The 26,954-nt window shown below is 41.9% G+C and overlaps 1 protein-coding gene across 4 annotated transcripts in view; it reads left to right on the top strand.

Annotated features, from left to right (window-relative positions):
• Window positions 1-26,954, top strand: part of SPNS2 (SPNS lysolipid transporter 2, sphingosine-1-phosphate) — a 141,485-nt gene that overhangs the window by 56,636 nt on the left and 57,895 nt on the right. For all 4 annotated transcript variants that reach the window (XM_055728555.1, XM_055728562.1, XM_055728542.1 and 1 more), the window contains exon 3: window positions 8,431-8,567. In XM_055728555.1, coding sequence (XP_055584530.1) covers window positions 8,431-8,567 — 137 coding nt within the window. The remainder of the gene's footprint in view (window positions 1-8,430; window positions 8,568-26,954) is intronic.

Here is a 26,954-nt window from a genome sequence, read left to right as displayed (position 1 = left end):
CTCTAGGAACACAGTAACTGGTTTATTGATGTTCAGGTTGCCCAAATCCCTTTAAAACAATGGTAATGTAATCACTGTAATTCCCAAAGTGAAAAGCAGAAGGTGGGTTTGAGTTTTTCCTCTCTTGTTGAATTATGTTGTCTGTGTACAGCTGCTCAAAATTTAATCTCATAGCAAGTTAGCTCCTGCTCCAAGTAAATATGCTGGACATCCGGAGAGACTGAACAGCAGAGTAAAATGGTAGCTTTTCCACTGTACGCTTAGATAAAAAATTTTGAAGTACAGCGTGACAGAATTGGACCTCAGTGGATGTGTGAAACGGTTGTGAAATAATAATTGTGAATAACATTCTACTTAATTGCTTTAGCTATTAGCCAGATATGAACAACTGAATCTTTAAATGCAGCTTTAATTGACATAATATTGGAAATTAATAAAAAAGGGGTGACAAATCTGAGTGCTGTTTTACATCTGGGCTTTTAATTCAAAGCCATTTTTTCCTTGGCTTTACAATGCTGATTGCCTGTATCAGGAAACCAAGACAAATTTTGAACTTTGAAACCTTACAGCAGTATTTGTGAGGCTTAAGTGAGTGGAGCATCACTGCTGCTCTTGGAGGAGCGCTGATATACTATGGACCATAGAACTGAGGACCAGAGAGTGATCAGTTTTACAGAGATACTGACTTAGGTCTACAGAAAGTAGGCTGGAGACATTGTTTGTCTTTCTTTTTAAGTTCATGTGGAAGGCAGTGTGCGTTATGGCAGGGTTTGTGTTCTTTGCAGTGCATTGTACCTGATCAGTTGTTGGTTTCTCTCTATCTGCTGGTTATGAGCATGTGCCTGTCTCAGCCCGCCAGCAGCAGTGCCAAAGCCAGCAGCTGGCAGCTCACTGGTTACGGTCACTGCTCACTGGTGGTGCTCAAACTGTCCCAGATTCTCTAAACAGCCCATAAAATGGGCTCTTTCGAAGACCAGAATGGCAGTAGTTCACATCTTAAAGCTATGAGTTTCCTTCTGCTACTGGACACGCAGCAGTACTTGCGGATGGATTTGTTGAGCTGAATGTTTCATGGGTTTATTTGTACTGGAATAATTTTGGCTGTAAGCTTACTCATGTAAGGAGCTGCCACGGCCGCTGGACCACAGTCTTTGCCAGTCTGTGGGCAACAGTACTCACGTGTAAGGGTTGTTTCCCTTTTTAGCCTTCGCTTTTGTTAGAGCTATTTCTTGTAGCTCTTGTCTGGGCACTTGGGACTGGAGAGGAATATTTCTCTATCCCTATGCAGCAATGCACAGAGTAAGTGAAATATGCCTCACATCGGTAACATCCCATACTCACCACTGTATGGATCACTGATGTAGTGTTCTATATATGGCACTTTTAACAGCAATTACTCATATTTGACCACAGTGGTTGCTCTTTGCCCAGCACAGTCCCTCTCAAATCTCAGGTGACATGAGTGTGTTACTGGGCTAGTCTTCTGGCTATTCTTATCTGATTTTCTGTTTCCAAGGGCTAGATTTCCCAGCAATTCCCACTGAAGCAATTATTCTTGTTGGTTAAGGTAAACAAAGCAAGCCTTCAGGATATCCTTTGCTGGGAATATAAGGGCTAATCCTGGAAGAACCCCTGGAAAAGGGGTGGAATTATCAGTACTGAATTCTTCTTGGGGCTGCATCTTGTGTATTGTTGAGTCAATCACGAACTTGCCAGAAAAGCTGTGTTTGGGCCTTATATGTCTTCATTTTTTTTTTTCTTCTGTAATCAGGTTCTGACCTTGTCACAGCAAATGAAATTAAGCAGTATTGTACAGTAGCCACCTTCTCAATGTAAATGTGTATGTCAACTGTGTGTGTATATAGTAATCCTAAACATGTTGTTTATATTTTACATCAGTTTGCTCTAAGGAGAAAACTGACACCTCATGGTGCAATATGCTCCCTATGGAGAAGACAAGATTGGAGCTTGAATACTGATGAATGGCATCTATGGTGAGGGAAACGCAATCTAGAGTGTCCTGCCAAACAGAGAGATACTAGAGAAAGACAAACTGTGTGAGTAATAGGTCCACACCTTTTAAAGCACTGCTTTTCTCCTCGTTAATTTGCTGAGGACACAAGCACACAAGGAGGCATTTATGAAATTCCCTCTTTCATCTGTGGGAGAGAATACAGGCCGCCTCCAAACCAAACATTTATATACTTAAGTCCAATTGATTTGGTGTGTTCTCAAGCCTTTTTCTTTAAATGCTCCTGTGCTCAGTGCTGTCAGTATATGACAGCTTTGCATGACATACGGAACTAGTGGTGTGTTTCAAAGCTCCTCACACTTGTCAGAAACTTCTAGTCTGCATGATAGTCTGGAACCCACTGATCTTGTGTTTTGCACTTGGCAAAATGCTGTAGCATGATCCATCTGTTGGCTGTTGAATTAGAAATGAAGTAAAACAAAGAGCAGGCGGAGAGTGATGTAACAGCGTACCTATAGCAGGGTTTATGACGATGATTTGAAGGCTGATATTTTGTATAACCTATTGTGTTGTAAGAATTCATCTCTCTCAAAGGATGAATGTTTTAAATCACATTGCTGAGATTTCTCAGAGCCTTGGATTGCTGCATAGTCAGGTATCACTTCTACCTTGATCACATCACCATGTTGGGTCTGAGCTATTGAGTTCAGTGGTTAAGTAGCATGGAAGGATCTTTTTCCTGCTTGGCTTGTATGGTGCTGTAAGAAAAAAATAATCGCTTTCAATACTGATTGTAGACTTTCAAAAATACCTTTAGCATAGATACGGGCTCGTAAACAGGACACTGATGAAGCTGGAAGACCTGCCTGGGTTCAAGATGTTTGTAGTTCATCCTGGGCAGGTCACTTTTCCGAGTCTTAATTTCCGTAGCCCTGAAGTAGAAATTAATGATGTTTAACTTCATTTCTAAATTGTCCCAAGCCTCACTGTGATTAAGTGTGCTGTGTATATATGTGCTGAGTAGTATTATTATAGCATAAAACTATAATGAAAATGAAAATAAACCAAGAAGCATTGCAAAAGCATGTCTTTGAAACAGAGGGACTGGTTGGGCATTAGAAGAGCCTTTATTGCAGGTAGATGGCAGCTGGTCCCATAAGCAGCTTGAGAAACATTGTGCATTCACAACTGAAAGTCCCTGGAGTAAAGCGCCTTGAACAAATCCAAGCAGGGCAGTGTCTTATGCAGAAAGAGCAGGATTGTGCTTGTACACACCTGGAAATTATCCCATCCAGAGCAAGCTGGGTGTTTAGGTGTTCTCATTGTTTGGAAATTTGTTGTTGGGAAAATATTAACAACCTCACAGCACATAGTTCTTTGCTGTGTTTAAGTGGATTGCCCGTCCCTTGAGGCAGAGGCTGTCTGGGTTTGCCTTCCACAGAGCCAAACACATTGTCAGCACTCAATTAGACGGGTATGTATGGTTTCATGCTGACCCAGAGCTCAAAGCCACTTTTTTTCTCTGGCTGAGCTGAGCATCCCTGCATAGAGAGAGAGCGAGAGCTATTTTTACCTGAACCTGAAGCTTTCTAGCATTGTTCCTGATAGGAAAAAAATAAACCCTCTATGCTTGAAGTCAAAACCAAAAGAAGGGATCTTTTCTTGGAGGTGCCTGTGATCCTCTTAGCCTTCTAGTAACTGAGGAAAAGCAGGCTCTGCGTGTGCACCTCTGTCAGTGCCTCTCTTCCCTCTCAGTTATACTACACCGGTATGTAGCTGGCAGGAGAAGCCCCTCTGAGATACAAAGGGCTGATCAGTCCATGTAAGAAAAGAGCAAGTGAGACGGAGGCACCGGTGCCTTTGCAGTCAAGGGGTGGATAGCTGATGGGTCAGAGCCATTTTAGTTGTCATCTCAAGCTGGTAAAGTTTTGTTTGGAGAAGAAAAAATAAGAGCAGTGAAGTCTAGTTCCAGTAGTCAGGAGCTTTTTGTGACTGTTGAAGTACAGTTTCTCCCTCTCCCCTCGCCTCCTTTGCTAGCACTGTCTGGGGGTTTACTTTTCCACTGGGTACACAGACAGCTCTTCAGAGGGGAAACTGTGGGCTGATAACAGCTCCCTGGCCATAATCCCCGAAAGATGACTGGAGATACGGTACATGAAGTAGGCAACAGAGGCTGAGGAGGATGCTGTCCTTCTCTGGTGAGAGTTTGGGTGGGAGGTGTAAGATTTTTATACTTTATTTTATGCTGCACATTTTTGTAATTCCAGCCGTGCACAGAAAAAGCTGGGCAGTGCTGGCTGCGAAGGTGCTTGTGCACCTGTACAAGGGTGGGACAGGCATTCAGAAGCAGAAATAGACACCAAGCCGTCCTGTTTGGGCAATTACACTCTTCCTGCATTCTCACCGCAGTTGGCATTTCAGCGGCTAAGCCACAAAGGAGGTATAAAGACAAATAGGATCTCCTTTTGAAAATACCTGTACTTAAAAGAACCTCCCTCCTGGGATGGCATTCATTATGTGTCTGTTTATTCATCCTTTGCTCACATGATAATTTGCTCCTGCAGAAATGTATCCCAGCTCCACCCAATGCTGGGACTGAGCCACTTCTGCCGGCACTGTTGGAGATCATTTACCAAGAGGAATTAGCTCTATGGCATACATAATGGTGACTGACGTTGCTATACCTGCTCACAGCTGCTCTGAATGCAATCACTACCTTTTCAGTAGCTCATCCTAAATCCCAGTGGATTTCTGACTCTGCCCTGGCTTGCACTGTACAGCTCTTCAAGACTTGGTAATATTCTGAAATGGCTTTAAGTGTAAATGGGAAAAGGAGCTGTTGATTGGGAAGAGGCAAATGAAATATCAGCCTTTGTCACCGCGCTCTCCTGATAGAAAAGATTTGTGGCAGTGGGTTGAGCCGAAGCAGCAGCTGCTGTGGTGCCATTTCAGTATTAATAGGGGAGTAGGTGAGTGCAAGGAGCAGAAAATGCTGTGGAAGAGGGGAGAGGAGCCAGGCAGGAAGACAGAGGCATGGGTGCCAGGCTCCATCACTGGAAGGCACCCCTCTGCCTTATGCTGAGGCTGTGTTTACAAATTATTCACGTTTCTGCTGCCCCTCTCTCCAACTGAATGTGTTGGCAGTTTTCTGTCACCTGGGTAAGATCTGCCCTTTGTGGTGTTTAGCTGTCGCAGAACCTCAACTCCTGATCTAGAGTAACTGAGGTTTCCACCTCACCTGGTAATGTCCCCTAGATTCATTCAAGTCTATTCTGCCAACCCAGCCTCTCGTTCAGGAGTCTTGTCTGTCATTTGCAGGAGTAATTGCAAAAATTGATTCACGCGAAATGCCTGTAACAGGCAGATCCTTTTGACAGACCACACAGCCATCATATTCTGCATTTATTTCAATCAATCAGTGCTCTGATGCATATTTGGGTCATAAATACTCTGACATAAATTGCATTTATTATTATGACAGCTGTGTTCCATTAGCTATTATTTATTAGGTTCTGTTGTCCTTCCATTTTACACCTTGTGGAACTGTCAAGTCAGCTGCTTACCTGTGACAAAGCTCAAAGCTTAGTTCAGAATCTTCCAAAAATAAATTCACTGAAGGGATTTGAGTAACAGCAGGATGTGTGTTCTTGGAAAGGCATTGGATGATCTTGTTTTCAGTTTGTTTTATTCCAAAGAGGAGGTTTGTGCTTTTTGCCTGCTTTTGCCCAAATTCCAGAATTAGACATTGCATTTGTGATCCAGAGGTCATGGAAGCTAATAATCTTACGGATTAATGTGAATTTTGGATCACACCCCCTTGTCTCAAAGTTTAATTAATCAGGTTTTTCAATATTTGAAATGGTGGGATGCTGACTTGGCTATATCTAATTTTCCCTTGGGAGCATTTTTAGCTTCATGTCTTTTTACATTGTAAAAATAGCAGAATATCTGATTTGGAGATGAATGAATTTCAGTGTCCTTCCAAGGGTGAGGTCAAATTGCAATGGGCACACTGCTCTGTACAAGTCAGAGTCATTTTCTGTTTCTCATTCCCAATAAACAGTCACACATCCTTCATGCCAGGCTGCTGCACCGGCTTTGCAAGGTGCCAAGCACTTTGGTGTTAATTCAGGAAAGCACTTAATCATGGAATTGATGACTCCAAAGTGCTTAATATAAGCATGTGCTTAAGTGCCTTGTTGGACCGGGGCCAGTGCAGATGTACCTTGTAGAGCAGAGATTTGTAAGCCCCTTCTGCTTTACTAGAGCCAAGTTCCTTGGAGATCGAGGCTTTCAGGGCTGTGCAGCTCGGGGAGCTGGACTGTGCTGCAGGGGTGGGCGAGATGACAAAATGCCCCTGCGCGGGAGAGAGAGCATTCACCCAGGCAGGCTGTGTCCTGCCACTGAGCAGGGAGCCAGGGTCGGCAGAGCATGGCGCCCTGGGCTATGCCAAGCATTGCGTGCACCAGCTGAGCAGGAGGTGGGAGCCTGCGTGGTGCTGGAGCCGTGCACCAATCCTGTCTGGCAAAGCTGGCGCTCTGCACTGGGAGCGTGCGTGCCACAGGGATGGGGCAGCAGCACTGCCTGGCCTTCCTAAAACGTAGCAGCCCCCCCGACCTCCATGGGGGCTGGTTTCCTGGGGATGGAGTGCTAAGCTGCGTTTCAGACTACTTGTGTGGGGTTTCTGTAAAACACAGGAGACGAAAGCACGGTGTAAGTGCTCGTAGGTTTATTCAACAGGTTTTGTTTGCACAAGGATTTGGGGATAGATGCAGGAACCGAGCATCCCGTCTACCCATAGGGTTTATGTGCTAGCTTAACAGCAACCTTGTTCATAGCGTTACTATTGAAATACGTGTGATCCAGGGCTGTGTGTGCCTCTTCACATGTCTTAACATTTCTGTAGTATCTCCATTTATTTTACTCTAAATGTAAAAAGAGTAAATCTGTAATTTTGATCAAATACCACAGTGCAAAACTGATATATGCACAATCATGTCTCACAAAATATAGATGCAAATGGATATGTATTATTTATAAAGCAGCTTTGACATCGTAATATGCTAAAAAAAAAAAAGAGACATTTAGATCATTTCATAATTCAGCATGCGGCATGTTTTTGAGCTATCGTATATCATTATCCATGAAAAATTCATCATTTGAGTCTTAACCACTATAATTTTATGCACACATTCCAACCAAAAGGGTGTGTGTCCTTTGCTCTTGCCTCTTTTTTTCCTATTCTATCCCACCCACCCCCTTTTATACAATTAAAAGTAGATTGGTGGGCCTAGACAATACCAAAAGCCCACCCTGCCTTCCAAGAACTACCCAGTAATTAATGAGAGACGTAACTCTGCAACTTAAGAGGGATCTCCAGGTATTCTAGTGTCCCCCCCAAATCCTTCTGGGTTTGCTGAACCTGAGACAGTCAGTGAAAGTCGAAAAGTTTATACTACATAGCAGTAAAATTGATGTTGCTTTCATGCAGATCTCTAATGTGGACAGACAAAAACCAGGTATAAATCAGCTCAAAACATGGCTATTTCTGCCAAGTTCCAAGTGAATCGTGAATATGGTGTGATTGCCTCATTTCAGGTGTCCTCAGTGGTGTCACTGGCCAAACTGGAGCTAGACTGGAGGAGTGAAGTCTGAAGTCGAGGAGATTTTGCAGAGGTTATTTTATCATGAGCCTCATTCCTACGTGACAGAAGGTCTTGGGTTAATGCTTTGGGAGATTTTTTGGGGGAAGCAAACAGGAAAGGTGAACTTGTAGGCTTTCAGATGAGGACATCCCTGGCCTGTTAGAGCTTTGTAGGTTATATTTCTTTCTTTTAGTGAAACTGCTACTCCGTGGTGGATTTAAATACAAGTTCGGTGCTGGTGAAAGGACATAGTGAGGAGACAGGAGTTTTCTAAGGACAGAGGTGGTGCCAGTAGGATGATAGTAGTGTTTACTGTTTTTCCTCACTGTTGCGTGGTTGCCTTAAAATACTGCTAGGAAGGATGAAAGAAATTCAGCCTCTGTGGCCCGTTTCTCCGTGGTCTCTGCTGCAAGAGCCAACAAGGAGCCCTTGGCTTGTTTCTGTTCATGTGCAACTCCTTCTAACCACCACTTCACCTTCTCGGTGCCATTTAGACAGAAGCTCTGAATTTATTCTGTCCTGGTTTTGCCCATCCCTGGATTCTGAGCTCACAGTGGACTGTGAGGGGCTGGTGCTTTCAAATGTAATATCAGTTCCCTCGCCTGAAGTTTCTCTGGGAATGAAAAACCCACTTGATTAAGGAAACCCTGACTTCTGAAAGCCTATCAGACTGCACAACTTTCTAAGTCAGGGCTGCAGAATGTCTGATTAAATGGAACTGTTCTCTAGAGGATTTGTCTTGCAGAAAATTAGTTTTCGTGTTCTTGGTCTGATGTTTATTAAATATTTCTTTCCTTTTTCTCTCTTTTTCAGTTTTCATCTGTAGTTTCATGGTTGCAGCGCCTATCTTTGGTTACCTTGGTGACCGTTTCAACAGAAAGATCATTCTCAGCTGTGGGATCTTCTTTTGGTCAGCTGTCACTTTTTCAAGTTCCTTCATCACTGAGCAGGTAAGATCTTTGCAAAGGCACTTTGCAGGGTGTTCTGAAAAGATGGACAATGTGTTCCTAAACAACTTTCCATCACAGTGTGCTGAAGGGGAAGGTCTCCCTTTCATGTGTATTGTACATATAGCATATCTGACCTTTTGTGGGTGAATTGTGATATGTATAACTGTGTTTCCTTGACTCTGAGAGCTGTTAGTCTTTGATCATGCATATTCATAAAAAATAACAAGTGAAACATATCTAAGCAAGAGTTTCTGTTGACATAAGGGAGGAGTTTTGAGGGAGATCCTAAAGAAAGGCTTTAAAAAAGACTTGGGAGAAAAAATTCCATTGCTATATAGTAGTTCTCTTGTCTTCTGATATGTAACAAAGGCCACTGGAGTTTGTTGGGAAGTCTGCTCGTGGCATGTGGAATGACAAAATGCATCCAGCAGTGATTTTATGCATGTGCTTTGTTTCCTATCCAACAAAGGCAGTGAAGGTGGATGACAGCATGGAGATTGGACGTAGTTTCAGCTCCTTTAACGCTAGTTGATGGATTTGTCTGGGGACCTGATGATGGAGTTATCAGGCTTGCTTAATTTTGTCAAGCTATGCACAGCATCCCTCACCTGCTTTCAGGACAGACACAGTACCCCATTTTGAGGACTCCTCATTGCATTAATTTTCTTGCCTGTCAGAGGCACTTGGAGGAAACAATGATCTGGCAGTTTCTGGGGAAAAATATCCTCTTGCTTACATCATATTATAGAGGATGTTTAATTGCTGCAGGTGGCAACATTCCTGGAGAGACAAGTCACAGCTCCTGGCATCATCAGACTGATTTCCCCAAGGGAGGCAGGGGCATTCCTCATCCTTTCTGTCCAGCTGCGTTCCAGAGATTGCAGCATTGTGGTCACACCTAAAGAATGACAACCAGGGACTAAACCTCTCCACCCTGCTCCCTCCTGCTCACTCACATGCTCGGCAGTTTCTAATACAAGAGAATTTCCACCTAAAGCGGGCAGTGGAAGTCACATGTCTGTCTGGCTTTCATGTTGGATTGATTGTTGCTGCATTTCTAAAGAAAAATGCATATGGCCAAATGTAGAAGCCTTTAACTCAGTAAATTGTTCTGGTTCCTTTCCAGAGAAGTAACATCTCCCATCTAAAGCCAAGAGGCTTTTTTCTTTTCTTTCTTTTCACGTCCTCATAACATTCTGCAAAAGCAGCTGTGATCAGAGCCCAGAGAGGGAAGCATTTTATAAAGGAGGGTTACCTACTTATAAACACTTCTTATGTTACGAACAGACATTTATGCTCAGGTTCTCATTGATCTCTCTGCCCTGTAGTTGCAAGTAGTGGAACAGTGGAACTGGACTGATGTTATCTCTGTTTTCAGAATTGATTTTCAGTTTAAGGATTTTTGACTTACTAGCTGAAGTAGTTCAGGGATTCATATATATGGTCATCAGTATAGAGAAGCTCAGAGTGGAAGTGGCATGTTGTTAGACAAAGAGAGAATTATGTTTATAAAGCTGGATTATGATTGGAATTCAAACCCCAATGTTTTGCAAGTCACCAGAGAGACAAGATCAAAATAGCTAGACCTGTGTTAATTTCCCCTGGATTGCATCAATGCTAACTCTGGACCCAAACTACAACCTTGGACAAAAACCACACCAATTCTGAGAAAAATCCCTCTGTCCTGACTTTACTGCCATCCTTGACTCTACCAGGAGACTTCTCTATTAAACCAGAGGTCTCATGCCCAGCTTTTGTTACCAGCTCCAGGAGATCATGGAAAAATTTGCAGCTGCTGCATGGATGTGCTCTACCCAGTGGCTGCAGCAGGTCGTAAGAATAATCCCAGCTTCACCTAGTTATCCCTACTGCTTTGGCATCCTTTTTGGAGGCCTGATCTCTAATTGGGAAGGCATGCCACACTGAACAAGGTGAATTCCTGAAGTGCTAATGAGAAAAAGGGTCAGATAAGAGCTGATGCAGCTTTTTTCTTTATGTAGTGACTAACTAGGCATTTTTCCTGATCTTTGTCTTCTAGGATTCATTTGAGGAGCAAAACACTGGCTCTTCTCTCAACATTTTTTCTTTCTTTCTTACAAGACAGTAAATGTGTTTGTCAGGGAGGAGGGCTAGGAGCTGAAATATGAAAAACTCTTTGCTGGCACAAATAAAAGCAGTAGTAAGACTACTGCTGTAAGTAGATAGGTACTGACATCCAAGTCAACATGAAAACACAGGGTTAGAAGGAGCAAGCTGGCACAGGCTTAGCCCTCTGAAAAACTGTACAGAGAACTTCATGTGGTGACAGCAAAAATACTGAACTAGGCGAGAGACAATAGCCATTCAGTAGAAACAGCAAACTGTGCCTCTAGGGATTGCCTTTCTTCAAATTTTGACAGTGCCTAGTGCCTCACACATGCTATGACTGTGTAATTAAATCGACTACACATCTGCATAGTTCAAATTTGGACTGTAAATGCAAAGAGAAGCTTAACAAAGGCAGAAAGCAGCTACAGAGCTGGTGGACTCAAGGCACTCAATTTCTAAAGATTTTTGGCAGTGTGATGGTAGTATTTATTCCTGGCTAAAACTGGGACACTTAAAGGAAAACAATCAAAATGCTATCATTCAAATGAATATCTAGATCATTTGTAATTTATTGTGCAAACAAGTATACAGAAAAGGACATACTAATCCTTATCTGTCCTACTGTTAAGTTGTTCAATAAAGAAATACCCATGTGGCAAGAAAAGAACATGGAGTGAGACGCTACCTCAGAGAGATGGGGTTTGATCTGGAAAAAAGGATTGGAGCACAATGAAACAGTTCATCTAAGATCTTTATCTAAATGCTATTTCATGCTGTTTGGGTTAAAAAGATACTGACTGAAAAGTGGCAGATAAAACAGGGATTTGCATGTATACACCATGCGGACATGTAGTTGCTAGAGGGCTCTGCATTAAGGTTTGTAACCACTTACGAAAATACACTTATTTATTACCAAATATCTTTGGGCTTTTAACATGGAATAATGATCATCAAATAAATGTAGAATGAATCTTTCATCTGCTAGTAGCTAGTAAATAGCTAAATAATAGGTTCTCACAAGGAAAAAAGAAAGTCAGACCAAAATTTAAGGATAGTTCCAGAGTGTATAGGAGGTGATAGTTACATAAAACAACAATGTATGAATTCCATGCATAGCAAAATAGAAACAGGGCAATCAGATACTTAAATATTAGGTTATTGTTCATGAGGTCTTAAATTACATTTAAAACAAATCAAAATAAGAAACCCAAGTAACTACCATATCAGAGACTAATTCCATAAATACACTTGGTTTCATGGTTAAAAATAACTAATGATAAATTTAGCTGAAGAAAATAATCAGAAGTAACAAGACTGAGATAATATTGAAAAGGTCACTTTTTATTCTGTCAAATAATGTGAATTGATAATTTATGTTACTGCACATTTTCTCTATAGAAAAATAAGAAATGAGTCCTCCACTTTGTCTCTGATGCTTGGACATTTCTGCTTTATAACACTGTTCGGCACTTACTAAAATAAAAGTTGCTTTAAAAACTCCTTAACAAACTTGTTCATTAATCTAAAATTAGTTAAAATTGGTACACGTTTAGACATATCTCTAGATTAACTCTGTTTATAGAAACTCTGATAAAGTGTGTATATATCTTAATTTGTATTTTGTAAGTACAGACACCTGCTTAGAAATTACCTCACTTTATGCATGCCTTTTAATCAGTCCTGCATCTGCGGGTACACAAATTTTTGGTATACTTTCACCTGTAAAACCCTTCCTTGTGTGGTTTTTGGCTTTTGGCAAGCACTGGAGAAAACATTTGCTGGTTGTTGGTTCATATGCCATAATAAATCAGCCAAAAAAAAGTGAGCTGCTCAGTATAGAGTCATAGCACAAAGAAATGTATGCAATCTCCATGCAGGTCCTTTACCACGATGCATTTCCATCCACAAAAGCCGAATATGTGTCTGTCTTCCTCTGTGTCAGTATAAAGTCTGATTTAATAAGTGACCAGTTTTTTTCTCTAGATAGCATTTTGATGAGCGTAAGGCCTGATTGTCTGTGTTGCAGCTGATCATCTTGAGCCAGTTTATATCCCAGGATGTCATTGGAAAGAGTCTGTAATCCCAGTTGCACCATTTATCTCTTTCTGAACAGTTTTACGTGAAGCAACTTGTTTATCAGGAGCCATCAGGCCACGGGCTGGGAGTTTGCTTCTGGCTGCTTGGATATCCACATCTATTAGTCATAATAATAGCTCTTACAGGTGACTGCTTTGGCCAGAAATTTGTCTTAGATGAAACCCTGCTTTGGTGCTAGCTTTCTTACCCCTCTTAGCTCAACTTCTGAGAGATCAGGACTCCTCTCCCTCGTGGACAGACACACTTCTTGCTTTAAAATACTTCCTACCTCCAAGCTCTTTTAAGCAAGAAAGAGCTTGGAGATGGAAAGTTGTAGACTGTTCTCCAGTCTTGTGAAATACTGCTATTTCCCATATAAATATCTCGAATAAAGCATATTTCTGTGTAAAATGGATGCTGTTTTACAGATGAGCAAAGTATTCTGCAAAGTAGTTAGGCTCCGCTGGGCTGGGAGACCAAGTGTACCTAATAATCAGCCAGACCAGGCTGTGGTAATGTGGGTTTACTGGGAGACATGAGAGCTGCAGATGGTATAAAGTTTGGAAATGGAAAAGCAAAGACTTAACAATGTAAACCAGGAATGTGCTTTTGAATCCTCCAGTTCTTGATAAATATTTCTGTTTAAATGTTGATATAGCTAATATGGTAAAACATTTTCCCTGCCACAGCATGTTAATCTGGATAGGTGTTTCTACTAGTGGTTTGGGTTTTTTTAATTATTTTTATCTCTGAAAGAGGAAGAAAATAGTCCACTGTGGAATTCTAGTTAGCCTGCAGCGCTTGCTGAAGTCCTGTCTTTCAGACTTGCCAGATGTGTATTTATTTCCAAAGCTTGTCTTTCAAGGAGTGCTAAAAGAGAAGTAACGAATTATGTGCAGTATGAAACAAATGGTTAGCTGGGTTAATTTTAAAAAATGTAAACATAAACCAACCCCATCCCCCTACACATGATGATTCGCTCCAAGGGGAAAAAAAAAATAAAAAGCGCCTTTAGCCTTATGTGCTGTGGCAGAAGTTGTACTATAAAACATACAGCTTCTGTTCCTTTGCTTCCACTGTGTAAGATAAATCCACAGTTTGAAAAACAGAAGCAAACAAACTAAAAGCCCCAAGCTGTTGCTTTGTATGTAAGAAGGGTACGTGTGTGTTATCTTTGAAGTCACCATGAATTACTGGAATGTTTATATCCCACTGTTCCATCCTATTATTCTTGAGCAGAAGTCTCTTTTAGAAAGAAGGCAAAAGAGATTCTCCCAGCAACGTTGTGAAGTCTGCGGCACACGCATTCAATCCCTTCCCTCATGGGCGATTCCTGACAGTTTGTGTGGCCATTGCAGAAATTGGTGCTGGAACTAACAGGGGGAGTTCATGGACAAAGGCTGATTTTTGGCTCTGATGTGTTTTGCCAGCCTTTAATGTGGTGCTGGAACCCTACAGATGAGCATATGCTGCTGACATTTGGATTTCTGCATGCTTGCCCTTTTGCTAGGCTGCTCAGGAAAAATATAGTCCGCTGCATACTCTCTTATCACAGATGAAGAGATTAGGGTGGGTAATATATTACAGTAGTGTTGCTGTTCTATCTGCTAGTGGTGTCAACAGTCAAATTACTAAGTGCTGCTCTTATGGCTGTACATGTAATGCTGGTGTAGTGCCCTGCTGCACCACCTGGTAGCTGTAACCTACTGCTTTGCCTCTGCTCTGTTAAGATGAGACATAGCAATTTATATATTCTTCTATATGTTCTATATATTCTTCCCCCACTGCCCTCTGCTATCAGGGCTCCCTCACCACCACAGGAGAGCTGTTGTGCTAGGGGCCGAGGATCAGTAGGTACCGGGTGAAGGAGGGTGCTGTGCTGGACTTAGGCGGCTCTGAAGACCCAGAAGAGAGGGAAAGGCTAAGGGTTCTCATCTCCACTTTACACTGCACAATGAAATTCTTTGTGGACTGATTCTGCCTCACTTTCCCTCTCCCGTATGTCTTAAAGCATTTTTTTGCATTGCTTTGAAGAAAGGTAATTCCCACAGCTTTAGAGCTGCTTCCCCTCTAAGCCGCATGCTGTGCAAAAGGCTTACCTGCACTGCAATATGCAGGTGATGGCACTGCCCGTCAGGAGAAGAAATGAACCTGCCTCAGGTCTGGTTATATGTACCTACACCTGTGTCGGTGCTGGAGATGGGGATGAGACCTCCAAAGCTGCAGCTCTTGGGAGGTAGGAATTGTCAGGTTCCTGCAGCAGTTCTGCTGTGAGAAACTGTGTTTTCAGGGCTACTTGACTCTCCACCTCTAGCTAGGACTAGATCAAGATGTAACAAAATCCATGCTTCCTGGACAAGGAAGTATGAGAGATCCATGCTTCCTGGACAAGGCAGTATGAGAGTTTCTATGGGAACTGAGAGGCACCATTTCTTTAACCTCTGCCCCCCCCCCCCCCCCCCCCCGAAGGCTCCTACTGCTCCTTCCCAGTGCTATTCACAGCACTCTTAAAAGTTCTACTGTGTTGCATGGTTTTTTTATACGGATTACATGAGGTGTAGGAAAAAAATACAGTATTGCTTTTTCCTTCAATAATGAAGCATTGCCTAAGCTGGTCTTAAGAGATTCCGGGTATCTGTCAAGTCCGCTAACATCTTCAGCACTGCTGATATCAAATACTGTATGGGAAACTGTTCTCATGTAAGAGCAACATCTTCTCTTGCACAGACCCGTGTAATGATTTGAACTCTTGAATCTGGGGTCCTCATTGTTCCCTCAGATTTTGCTGACCTAGGACAGAAGAGGTGGGAAAAAAATTTATGTAGATGAAATAGTTGCAGCTTTCTGCAATGGAGTACAGGATTACTGTCATGTGTTTGTCTCCTAGCTGCTTTATATTCCTACCTTGTCCCCTTCTACTTGTCCCTGTTAAAAGGAACCTATAAATGAAAAACAGGTTAGGGTGTTCTCAGAGCATCAACCCCACAAAAGCCAATCTATGAGGAGGCTTTTCCTAGGTGTTAGAAAATGAAGTGGTGTATTTTCTGCTCTGAGTGTTGTTTTTTTACCCTCTGGTATCTGCATCTATATACCTGTAAAGCATTTGGGAAGGGTTATTGAAAACACAGCTGGTGATGGCTACCAGGAGAGACACAGAGCATAGTTCCAAAGCTTACTCAGAAAGCTTAATCATGTGATAAGAAAAATGAACTGCAAGAAACTATCATAAGGAATAGCTCTACCATACATTGTATTTCTTGTCTGCAGTGTGTTTGGAGCAGGATCAGTTCTGCTTTCCCCTCTGGGACCCGAGAGCTGTCAAGGTAACACCCCCAAGTCCCATCTTCCCCCAGGTAGGGTCTGTCTGGCACCACATCCCAAACTTCTCCAGTTGTCCCAGTCATGTGCTGTTCTGATCCTAAGTGTGCCTCCTGCCCACTGCTTCCTGCTTTTGGGTCATTCATTGCTCTGAAAGCATGCAATATCTGAATCAGACACTGTGGATGCTGAAAGAAGAAGAGGTGTTTCTGTTGCTGAGTGTCATAACTCACCTGGACTGACACGTGCTGCTGCAGAGGCTTCTATTGCTAGTTCATTAAAATGAAAGCAGCAATTTGCACCGAAATGTCAGGACTGTTCCTCAGAGCTCAGGCTGTTTCTAGAGCAGGTGGACAGAGGTTTGTGCTGGGAGAGTATAAAGAAATAGGCTTGAGGCTTAATGCTCATTTGCAGTGGGTCTCAGTGAGGGCTCCCTCTAATTGCCTACCCATTTTCTGGACAACCGTTAGTTATCTAGGTTACTGGAAGATGTTGAAATCGTTATCATAGGGTCTGTGACTGTGGTTCTGATTCAGCTCGTCCTTTGGGAGTCTGTGGGAAACTTTAGTGTGCCTTTGTGTGAACTGAGTCACACCCTACACCTTTTTAAACCAATACGCTTACATTTGATGCTGTTTCATCAGATCATGAAAATGCCTAGAGAAAACAGCTGGGGACCGTAGTGCCAGCGTGAAAGATCTTTACAGGCCAAAGACCTTTACAGTTTTGTCTCATTTTTATGCAGAAACTGGAATTTATAGTCTCTAGGTTGAAGCATAGGAAAGTTCAGCCACTATGTCAGTTAATGGATGGTTTGGAAGCAACACCTGCCTGTAACTATCATCCTGCCTGTCCTGCTTTTATTGTGCCCGAGTAGGAAATCTCACCTGGGTCACTTATTTGCTGAGGAGTCAGAGGGAAGAAGGCATATTTATTTCATTGCCAGGCTGTGTGTGTCTTGGAAGCGTTCCTTCTTCTTGTGTTGTCTATTAAAGTGTATATTCTGCTTGTCATACTGCAGCAGAGGCCTAACCCCAGAGCATGCTGATGGAACACAAAAAGGACGTCTTATTGCTTCAACTCTGTCTTACTGGAAGACCCTATAAGGCTTCAGCATTATGCTTTGTAAATAATTATTACAGCATCTTAAGCTCATCCTCATTCAAAACATCCGAGGAATGGAAGAAAGGGAAAATGCTCCTTAAATAGAATGGAATTGAATTGGCTGGGGTGGAGGGAGGAAATAAATTAAAAAAAGAAAGTAAGTAGTGCTGCTTGTAAGTTTCCAAGCAAATGTTAAAATATCGAGTAAGGAATTCCAAAATTTCCTATCAGTTTAACGTGATCCTTGCAGCAGTAGTTGTGATCTGAGGAACACAAGCCATTCCTGATGCGGTGCTCCACTGCTGCATAGTTGCTTCAGTAGTGGGAAAGCCTGCCTTGGTCAAACAAGTGCAGAAGGCAAAGCAAGTTCCTTTGGAAATAAGCTTCCTAGGTAACTATGTATTGAGGGTATCGAAGAGATGCCAAGTTGGTGGTGTGCTTTGCTGGGATGTTCAGATATGGGTCTGGAGAAGCATTACCGTTTGTTTAAGGCTGTAAGCTGACATGGATGTAAATAAGGCAGCTTATGGCTTGTGTTCTTGAGGCTGACTTGAAAAGAAGCATGATGCTTCAGGAGGGTTTGGTTAATGATGCCTCACAAAGAAAACAGTGCATTCAACCCAGTTTTAGGCTCATTACGAAGCCTGGCAACAACTTTGTATTAGCAGGGCCTTGGTGGTTCTTGAAGGTTGTGCATATCGTCCTGAAAAACAGGGTGCAAGAGAGAGGGAGTGTTGTTCAGCCTCTGGCTTGCGTTCAGATGCAAAAGTATGGATTTGAGCCTTTCTTTACTTGAGCTCTTGGTTGCCTACAGCTACAAAAGCTTCAGTCATACTAGAGGCAGTGTAAGCGCTTCTTCAATGGCACACATAATGTGGCCACCCGGGTCATGCACAAAGGCTGAAAAAAGGACCATTGTGTTCTGAGAAACGTGCAAATAGTGTGAAGATGGGAAATACATTATTGTACCAGGTGCTACATTAGTCTTTTGGAGTATAGACGTTTCTTTTAAATTCATAAAGTTCACATGCTACACAAAACACTGCATTTGCAATTCAGATAACATTGAATTAGAGTACTAATCTCAAAGCCATGTAGTAGATTTTGAGCTGGAAATCCCTGGGAATGGTGCTGATCATCATGTCTGAAAACATGATTGACCAAGTCTTGTGAGGGGATAGTGACAAAACATGCAAATGCATTTAATATAGTTAAAAAGGATTGTCATTTTGTCAAATAGGCTGGATTTAGAGAATGAAATGAAGCTACAGCATGACAAAACCTTGCCAATTAATAATGCTTCAACAACAGCTATTCAAAGATCATGAGTAGGGAGAAGCTGCTAGGTAGAAGGAATTGGTAGATGCACCAGTTTCTCTCTGGAAATGTGATGCTAAAAAATGAGACATCTCTCAGATGTAAGCCAAACTTACTGCAAATTCAGCATTCCTCACAGCACTTGGATGCTTCTGGATCTTGATTGAGTCAGTGAGCCAGAGAAGTGTGAAACATGAATGCAGAAAGAAAAAAATTCAGAGTTTGGAATCTTTTGGATGGTTTTTCAGCAAAGTTGCCTAAAAGGTCTGACCTCCCGGTGTACTTAAAATTTTAGCACATGCAAAATAAAACATGCCAAGAATCAGTAGAACCGACAGCACAGGGAAAGTTCCTGAGACTACAAATTTGTTCATGGTCACTTCATTTAAACCTCTTCATGGACTCTCCAAACTTGTTCTACCCTTGAAAATGCATATACTTAGGGCAAAACATTCACACCAGAATGTCTCAGTCAGTGGGGTGATGCTTCTTTCAAAGGGTGCTGAGAAATCATCGTTTCTGCAGTTTCAGGGATAGGAACGTGGGGTTGTGCTCTCCAAGAAGCAGAAACATCTGCTGGATTTGACTGAATTTTGGTTTAAGAGCTGATCCAAACCAAGGAGTGTTTGAGCCAAGACAGCCCATAGGGTAAATGCGGTTAGATCTCACGTGTTTCTATAGATATCAGTGAAGGTGGAGGTGTTAGTGTTACCTGTAACCATTTGTTCTGAAAAGTCTGGTGTCTGTTTCTCTCTGGGTTCCTTGGATTCAGTCTTCTCTTGGGACTCATCTGTGCTGGAACACAGCAGCCTGTTACTGCCTTTGAATATTCTTTAGTATTGTGTACACCAGGCCATATTCCAGCTGTTAGTATTTGAAAAGCTCTTGTGTCAAGCAGCTTGCCTTGTTTCCACAGTTGCAAAAATACATTGTAGTTCTCCCCATCCCTATTTTTGTGATCATGTTATGGTTGTCTTCGCACATCTCAGGTAGGGAATGGTGATAGTACCTAATGCCAGAGATATTTGTTGCAAGTGCTGGTAAGCGTGTCCCATCTGACTAATCTGGAACAAAAAACAACAGTTTGCTTCTGACCCAGAACTATTAAGGTTCTCAGGGGAAGAGTTTTGGAAGATGCAGTCTGGCCGAACTGCATGTAATGGTTTTCTAACAGGGATAAATGACCACTATTTCAGCCATGTGAAGTGCTGTGGTCTCCTCAGTGTCTTACACTTTCAGCCACAAGGATGAAAAGGAGTGCTTTAACTTGATGTTCTAGCAGGCACTGGTAACATGGGGCTCTTTATGATCCCTGTGATTTATTTGAAAATGTTAGCCTTTTTCTTTAAGGTCTATTTTATAAGTAGTTATGCACAGGGCACTCTGCTGGATGGTGTTCTGGTGAATAAGCAAGCTAATCTGTTACATTCCTTCCAATTACATTCCAGACCCCTGTCATTAATGCAATATTAATGACCAAGAAACTAAATTGAGAAGAACATAAATCCCACCATTTGAGTGTCATGTAATATTTTTACCACAGGCAGGTCAATCACATGAAAAGCCCTTCAATTAGTAAGCTGAATGCTGCTTTGTCTTAACTGAGGCAATTGTCAGGACCTGGTGGTGCTGCTTCATCACCCAGGGACTTGTAATTACGTTACCTAATTGGATGGAGAATAAGAATTGGGCTTACTCTTTTTTTTTTTCTTCTTTTTTTTTTTTCTTCTTTTTTTCTTGTTTTTGGTTCCAAAAAATGACTGAAAAGTAGTAGAAGAGTCTCTCAGGACTGCCACAGGTTTGAAGCAAGGGCAGTGTTGGGAACTTGGATTCAGATGCTGCAATTTTAATGCTGAAGGGGAATTGCACATTCAAAATTTGCAAGCAGCTAAGAAAATGCTGAATTTTGTACATGCAAACCACACAGCAGCTCCCTGCTGGCTCTGGGAAGTGCTGTGGGAGTCTTGCTACTTCCAGGGTCGTTTTGGTTTTGTTCTGTTTTCTCCAGAGTGCTTAATTAGGTGCTTCACTTCAGAGCCTATCTGTAGGTATCCAGTTGTTAAACACTGATTGAAGGGTGTGATGAATGAAAAAGGAGTATCTTACAAGCTTTATTGGTTATTTTTATGTACAAAATAATAATATAAATATCATAAAATAAGGACACTTTAATCAGCTAGAATCTTAGATGCATTTCCAAATAAAACTTTCCACATTCAATTAAGTGTGTCTGAACAGATCACCTGGGAGCAGTAAAGCCATTAACAAATACTAGAGACAATCAAAGGAAAGGTGAGTGGACTTTGCTTCATCTCCCTCGCTCATTTCTATTATTAAATATGTATTTTGTTCTCTTTCTACTTGTTGTAGTCTCTCTTCTCCTTGCAGGGCTGTGAATACCAGCTGAATTTTCCCAAAAGGGAGTTGTTCAAAGGTGAGGTGCTTAGAGCTGAGAATTGGTGGGACGCTTAATGCATCCAAATGAGCTGAAGTTCTGAAGTGTTTGACATAGTGTAAATGGGTGCTGTAGAAGAATCAGAACTGCTTTAGAAGCCATGATGTAAGTCCATCCTAATGGCAAAGGGTTTGTATATTGACCCTTGAGCAAATGATTAATCAAGTATACTAAGGTTTCAATAACTCAGTAGCTTGCTATTAAATCTTGGTATGATGTAGTGGTCTCATCTGTAACATGCTTATAACCTCTAGTCAGCATATAATAAGCATGTGTGATTGAAAAAAAGGTGAATATGTGAATAAAATGTATGAATACTTGAAGAAAGGTCCAGGACATTTTCACTTTAGTGTTAGTGACGTCCCTGTCAGAGTTCAGGGGAAGGCCTTTGGGTAAGAGAAGCATCCTTTGTTGGACACCAATTTATAAACTTGTATACTTGTCATGCCCAAGCAGCCTTAAGGGAAAAAGAGTGAAGAAAGCCAACACAGTAGATGCGATGGTGTAACAGAGACATGGTAGATGAGATGGTATCTGCCATGTGGATTTAATTGGGAGTTTAAATAGTTCACCTTTGCTAGAGTGGCATCGTCACTCTAGGGCTGTGCTTCTATCCCTAGGCAGCCTGTAGTGCTGCTTTGACATCTGTCATTACCTGAGAGGAGGCAGTAAAGATGGAGCCAGACTCTTCTCAATGGTACCCAATGAAAAGATGAGGTAATGGGCATAAACTAAAATATAGGAAATTCTGTTTAAACATAAGAAGAAACGTTTTTACTGTGAGGATGGTCAAACGCTGGAACAGGCTGTTCAGCAAAGTTGCAACTTCTCCATCCTTGGACATATTCAAAACTCAGTTGGACATGGTCCTGAGCAACCTGTTGTAGTTGGTCCTGCTTTGAGCAGGGGGCACGGACCAGACTATCTCTAGAGGTCTCTTCCAGTCTCAGCTCTTCTCTGATTCTGTGATGTGCATGTAAAGGAGAAGAGCAGTTTGAAAGTGGTGATGAAAGACGGACTTAGCATCAAGAATTCAATCTGAAGGGAGGAAACCTAAATAGAACTTAAGTAGAATCCAGTGGTGATGAAAGTTATGGGAAACTTTGCGTGCGGTTGTGATTGTAAACAGGTGGGAAGTGAAAAGTAGTTATGGGTAAGTGATGACACACACACAGACGGAAGAAAAGAGAATTCTAAACCCCATCACTTCTCTGCAGTGGGCCAAATGGTAGAAGAACCAGCAAATGCAGTGCATCTCCCCCAGGCTACCGTGCCAGCATGACTCACGTCATGATAAGGGAAGAACATCTTGTTGGAGGTGAGAAGGGTAGTTTATAGTTGTATTTATCAGACAGGTAACTGTAGCGTGAACTTCTAAGTGCACTTGTAGCTCTACAGAAAACTGATAAAATACCGATAGCTCACAGTGTTGCATCAGAGGTGATAACTTATCTCATAACCCCTCATCACGCAGACTCCACACAAGCGTGTACCCGGCTAGTTGTTATGTACGCTGCCCAGAGATTAAACGTAATCAACTCCTTTTGGTTGTAGGAAATCCTGGAAACAATGCTTACCCAACCTATTAATGGGGGAGAAAATTACCAACAAACAAAACATCACACTGAACAGTTCTGCCTCTGTATTATTTTGTATTTTGGTCTCTGCTGGCAATCCCCATGAGGGATTACTCAAAATTACTTGTAGATAAAGGTAGATACTAATCTTCCTTTGTTTCTGCACAAAGATCTCCCAGACAGTAAGACACAAAATGGCCAAAATTTGGCATGAATATTCAGTTACTTAAAAGTCTGGGCTGCACTTGATAGGAAGACATGTTCACCAGTACTAAATAGGTAACCCCTCTCTAGCTCTTTACAATATTTGTTCATTTATTAGAGGAGATTTAGAACCATTCATGTTTGAAAAGGTAGGGCATATGACTGTGTGGTCCAGATCTAGGTCTGACACAATATTTCTGTCAACAGTATTCCTGTGGACCCAGGACTTGTATGCACATGTGGAAGCCAGGTGTCTTGGTTATATGTATTCAAAATTGGTAGAGCTTTAGGGGTGCACAGAGGTGGAAGATGTATTCAGGCTTATCTGTTCATCTGTTCTGCAGTAGCCTTTGTCATCCATCCAGACAGAATGGAATTTAAAACATCAACATTATTGTTTCATGTCATCTTGTCTTTTGCAATACATCAGTGTCCCTGTTTGACTTGGAAACTTTCAGATTCTGAAAGGTGACCCCGTCGTTACTGGAAGAGCTAAGAGAATTGGGGGAGTTAGTGTTTATGCAGGTGAAATACTTGCTTTTGTAAAGCCATTCCATTGCTCAGCTCTTCTAGCGACTCTCAGCTAATGAACTGCAATTTGAACTGTGAGTTTACAGGAGCCAATGCTCTTAGTCACAATACCGATACTCAGAAGCACGTTCCTGGTTTGGTTTGCATCATGGTTAATGGTACATCTTCTCATACCTGTGGTGAAGGGTGTGGTGTGTCAGCTTTAACCACTTCGATGCCTGCAAAGTGCTGATTTGGCTGGGAAAAGTGAATGGAGTGCAAGAGGCAGTGGTGTTTGCCTGGCCAGAAAATACAGTTCTGCTCAGGAAAGGCAAATGCTTGCACATGAGTGTAGCTGTCAAAAGGGACCACTGTTGTGCAGCCCTTGAATGTACATTTGAGCCCTGTGGGTTTTACTTTGCTCAGCTGACTCCTGCAATATATCAGATTTATCTGTCTTCAGTTGATCTAACTGATCGCTTGTGACTGCTGTGGTACCCTGGATGTTGTCAGTGCAAGACTCTGCCAGCTGCAGAAATACAAGAGTGTAACTGCAGCGCAACTGAGTTTGCTCTAGAAATTCAGGGGAATTCAGTCAGTCCCAGTGCTTTCTCCTTAGTTTGTTGTCATTCTGCACACATGTATTTTAGGCTTTGGGTGGCAATCCTAGCTGCCTAGTGGCAGGAATGGCCTTATGCACATCATCTTGCCAAGGCTGCAAACCTTGATCCATAGCCTTGTTTGTTGCATAATGTTTATATAACAAAGAAGGAAAATATGGCAAACCTCAGCAGTTCAAGTATGGAATTTCATGGTGCTGAACCCTCTTTTACAGAAGCTATATGTAGAATCTGTAGGAGGTTAACTCAGTATCGTCATACAGGAAAGGCTGCAGGTGCACTGGCTGTAGCAATATGAAAGATTCTACTTTTAGACCAGCAACATCAGTTCAAAACATGACTTGCACTGGTGCTGTGCACACACACACACGCACAGAAGTCATTTGTACTAGGTTGGCTTTATGTGTGATCTCATCAGCCCGTGTGTCCCTAATCTGAAAGAAGTATGTATTCAGCTATTTTTATGAGACCCTTACAAGCTACTTCACATTCAAATGCAAATACTTAATAACTGAAGCTTAAGGATCATATGATTCTTTAGACAGTAAATCTGGTGGTTCAGAGTTGTACACATATTTGGCAGATTATAGGTTTATCACTGACAGCTAATCTTTTAAAGAACTGTGGCTTAATTCCTTTTGTTAACTAATTAAAAAAAAAGAGAAAGAAGTTAAAGCTGTAATTAGAGCTATTAAAACATGTATTACTCAATCAGTGGTCTATACAGCTAGGATAAATGTATAATTAGGAGGTTTGTCCAAACATGATTAAAGCTAGTCATGTGTCCTAGGCCATCAAACATTTATGTGTGCCTGAGACTGAGAGTGAAGTCAGTACGAAAATGTGAATATAAACAGTGTCATACTTTCTAGAGAAAATACATGAACTGTCTTTTGGAGTATTATAAATATTTAACTCAAATCATAAAAGCTTTTTTCAGATGAAAATTCTGGAAGGGTTGTGTCACACCCATAGCTTCTAGTCGATAATGTCACTGGCAACAGTGACCAGACCAGGTCCCATCTGACGCTGTGATCTGTCACTGTTGTTGTCTAGGGTTTGCTGGTAGTTTAAGAAATTTGGGTTGGTAGGTAGAGTAATTTCTATTAGCAATCGTCACATTCCCTGAGGCACAAGGATTTGTATCCCTTCCAAAACTCAGGTCTATTTTGGCGGACTGGGTTTCTTTTGTGTTTGGGTGGTTAGCCCTCAAATCACAAAGTAGCAAATTGTTCAGCTTTAGAGCTAGAGCATTTTTTTCCTTCCGTATAGTTAGGAGATGGGAGGAAGAAAGCAGGTCCGTTGACCTTTTCTCCCTCAAAACATACGTATGAGTGATTTCTCGGTGCAGTAGTCTCTGGCGATGGCATCTCTGGAAGGGAAATTCCCAGGAAGGCTGTAGCAGTTCTGGGTCTCAGTCAGCCACCATTCTTTCCATATGTTGATGGTTTACTGTATACTAGAATCCTCCCTGGCTTGTGTCTCATCAGCCCCTGCATGGCACATACAAATTGGAGAAAGGGACTCGGAGCACCTTTGCATCCTGAATTGCCCCAGGTTTCTGCCGTACAGGCATTCAAAGAAATCCATCTCATCTCTACAATCCAGGAGATATTAACAGCTCTCACGGAGGTGCTGGCATCTGTGATGTGACTGCTAACCAAAATTAAATACATAAATAAATTGTTTGCTGTAGTAGCTCTTTGTTCCAAAAAACTTTAGTTGCGAGCACTGGCCCAGAGAAAAAGACACTGAAGTATTGGGGTTGGTGGGCTTAACCTGTGGAAAAGGAATAAGCTCAAGTGCTGGAAGCTGACTCCTGCCAGGGTGAGAACTATTTGCACAGATGAACAAATTACAGAAGAGTTCCAAAGTAATGTAGAAAGGAATAAGCTTCTTTAATATATATCAATTTCTGCTTCGGGAACAGTGAAATTCAGTTAGAAGTCTTAGCTGCCTGTCTGTACTGCTTTTAGGCACAGAAAATGTAGAGAAGAATTTGGCTGATGTCAGCCCGGTTTGTCTCACTGAGACAAAAACTGCTGAGAATCTTGGGGTAGGACAGAGTGGAAAAAGCACTTGGGGGGGAAATCGAGTGCAGAGGGAATGGTAGCAGTGCCCTGCTACAGCTGTGGAGGAGAGCAGCACTTCCTCTGCCTGCGTAATTGCCATTTGTTTCTGCTCGTTGTCATGTTCACATACACTCAGAGAGGGAGGGAGATGTTCATATGGGTGTATGTCTACATAAATAGACAAAAAATAGCAGTTGTCTGTATTGTACACATCGTGGTTTTAGGACTAGTTTCTAAGTGGTTTATGGTATGTCTGTGATCCAAATGAGTAGCAGCATAAGAATTTTGGAGTTGTTTTGTTGTTTGGTTGGTTGGTTGGTTTTTTTCCTATATGAAAAATGAAAAGATTAGACCTCTCTCAGAAATGACTTTTCATCTTGGGGAGTTACCCAGCCGTCCTTCTTCAGAGATGACAAAAACATAAGTTTTGACTGACTGATTAGAGATGGAAGATTGGGGGTCCTAGCTTGCTGTTACAAATTACTGCATAATTTTATTCTATAGGTTCCAGTAGGATGCATGCTAGCCAAAGATCCAGCAGACATCTTTCAGTAGGGTAAGAGGAGGCATTAGCTCTTTAGAGCTCCAAAACTATGCACAACGTAGAATAGGCTATAAATAATTCTCTAATATTTTTTCAGATTTTTGTATGTTTTGCCTAGTTGTTGCACCTAAACAGCTGCGTGGTCCGTAGTCTTGTGTATGTGATCTCAGAAAGGCAATGCCATTCATGTCTTTGTGTAGCTTATGCTTTTGTAAGACTGCTTTTATTGCCAACTGAAATCAGAATCTCTTGACTTAAATTTGGATACTGCAGCTTCAGATAACATAGTTCAAATATTAAACAGGTATTTGGAGTATGTTACGTATGGGATGAGCAGGGAGGAGGATCTGAGGAGGAACTGGGGGAGAAGAATGAGCTTGTTGCTTGCTTGCTTCAGGTGATTTTGTTGTGCTGGGACTCCGATTCAATGGTCTGGATGGAACCAAGTCACTCTTAACCACAATAGGAAAACTTTGTACAGTTTTCGTGCTTTCCACAAGCG

The sequence above is a fragment of the Falco cherrug genome, chromosome 1, assembly GCF_023634085.1.
Source record: "Falco cherrug isolate bFalChe1 chromosome 1, bFalChe1.pri, whole genome shotgun sequence".
In the NCBI taxonomy this organism is placed as follows: domain Eukaryota; kingdom Metazoa; phylum Chordata; class Aves; order Falconiformes; family Falconidae; genus Falco; species Falco cherrug.
The sequence above is the reverse complement of the archived record's forward strand: the minus strand, read 5'-3'. Positions and strand labels throughout refer to the sequence as shown.